The following is a 1,603-nucleotide window of genomic DNA, read 5'->3' as shown; positions in this document are numbered from 1 at the left end:
CCCACCCACCTAACACGCCCCCCCCTTGCCCCCCACCACAGCTTCCCGTGGCTGCAGGGCAGGACCCACGGCCTAGGGCTTTGAGGGTCTCAGTATTGGAGGCAGAAACCCTGGGAGTTGGGCACGGGCTAGAGGGGCAGGGCAGTCCTCCTGCAGGAACTGACCTGCAGCATCGGGGCTGGGAAGGGGCCGCCTGGGCGCCATGAGCGCAACAACAGGTCTGCCTGGCTGGAGGCAAAAGTTTTCTTTTTCTCTCCACTGAGGTACCTGGAATACAAGAAGATCCCCAATAGCAGTCCACCCGAGTATGAATTCCTCTGGGGCCTGCGGGCCCGCCATGAGACCAGCAAGATGAGGGTGCTGAGATTCATTGCTCAGGTAACAGAGAGCCCCTGCTGGGGGCCAGACCCAGGGACTGGCCCTTCCCATACCTTGTCTGTTTCTCGGTCACAGGCTCCTTAGGCTGTTTGTCTGTCCAGTGAGGACACTGAGGCTCAGAAAGGTTCCTAGGTAACTCACCCAAGTTCACAACGTAGTACGTACGTGTGAGGGATGGGGCGAAATCTCAGGTCTGGCCCAGAACAAGAGGGGCCCGACTCCAGTGGTCTTTATTGTTATTGTGATTATGCACAGCACACAGGAGGGTGTACAGCGGGAGGCAGGTGCTCAGTGAACATGGGGGTAGCTGTCAGGATGGTTGTTGTTATCCCATCACAGCATCAGAACCGAGACCCCCAGGAATGGAAGGCTCATTTCTTGGAGGCTGTGGATGATGCTTTCAAGACAATGGATGTGGATATGGCTGAGGAACATGCCAGGGCCCAGATGAGGGCCCAGATGAACATTGGGGATGAAGCTCTGATTGGACGGTGGAGCTGGGATGACATACAGGTGGAGCTCCTGTCCTGGGATGAGGACGGAGATTTTGGCGACGCCTGGGCCAGGATCCCCTTTGCTTTCTGGGCCAGATACCATCAGTACATTCTGAATAGCAACCGTGCCAACAGGAGGGCCACTTGGAGAGCTGGCATCAGCAGTGGCACCGATGGTGGGGCCAACACCACCATCCTAGATGGCCCTAGCACCAGCTCCACCATCCGCACCAGAAATGCCGCCAGAACGAGTGCCAGCTTCTTCTCCTGGATCCAGTAAGATTTTCAGGTGATAAGTGAGACTGAAGGGTGGGCTGAGGAGGCGCTGTGAGAAGTCAGGGGGAAGGTCTGACGTGGGGAGTGGGAACAATGAAGGCGCGGCAGACCCTTGTTTTGGTCTTTATATCCCTCACTGTTTCTCATGTATTTCTATTTCTGTTTTCGCTTTTGTGTCCTGCGTTTACAGACAACGCTGATGGACTGCAGCAATCACTCACCCAGCCAGAGTGCCTCCTCAGACTCCATGTTCACATAGCACTCTCGGCAGCCTCTGCTTGCCCATGGAAGGTGGCATGCAAGACTAAGTTCTCTCTGCCCTCCTGCTTTCATTGTGTGCTGTTCTCGTGCTGTCATGTTTTTGGTATCAGTGTTACATTAAAGTTGCAAAACGAATTGGGATGTGTCCTCCATTACCAGTACACGTGTTGCTCTGAGTGGCACATGGTCCGCTC

The 1,603-nt window shown here is 55.3% G+C and overlaps 1 protein-coding gene across 1 annotated transcript; it reads left to right on the top strand.

Annotated features, from left to right (window-relative positions):
* The first annotated feature begins 132 nt into the window (after positions 1–132).
* LOC109378840 (melanoma-associated antigen D4-like) lies at positions 133–1,544 on the top strand. The gene is made up of 3 exons (XM_019635105.1): positions 133–378; positions 718–1,148; positions 1,339–1,544. The coding sequence occupies exons 1-3, from the start codon at positions 352–354 to the stop codon at positions 1,346–1,348; spliced, it is 468 nt and encodes a 155-aa protein (XP_019490650.1). The 5' UTR covers positions 133–351; the 3' UTR covers positions 1,349–1,544.
* The last annotated feature ends 59 nt before the right edge of the window (positions 1,545–1,603 follow it).

Source organism: Hipposideros armiger, unplaced genomic scaffold, assembly GCF_001890085.2.
Source record: "Hipposideros armiger isolate ML-2016 unplaced genomic scaffold, ASM189008v1 scaffold_4665, whole genome shotgun sequence".
NCBI classification, from domain to species: Eukaryota; Metazoa; Chordata; class Mammalia; order Chiroptera; family Hipposideridae; genus Hipposideros; species Hipposideros armiger.
This window is presented reverse-complemented; position numbering and strand designations above follow the sequence as displayed.

Coding starts and splice junctions, on each gene's coding strand:
- LOC109378840 (XM_019635105.1), top strand. CDS start 352: ATGAGGGTGCTGAGATTCATTGCTCAG. Junction 379..717: donor TGCTGAGATTCATTGCTCAG/GTAACAGAGAGC, acceptor ATCCCATCACAG/CATCAGAACCGAGACCCCCA.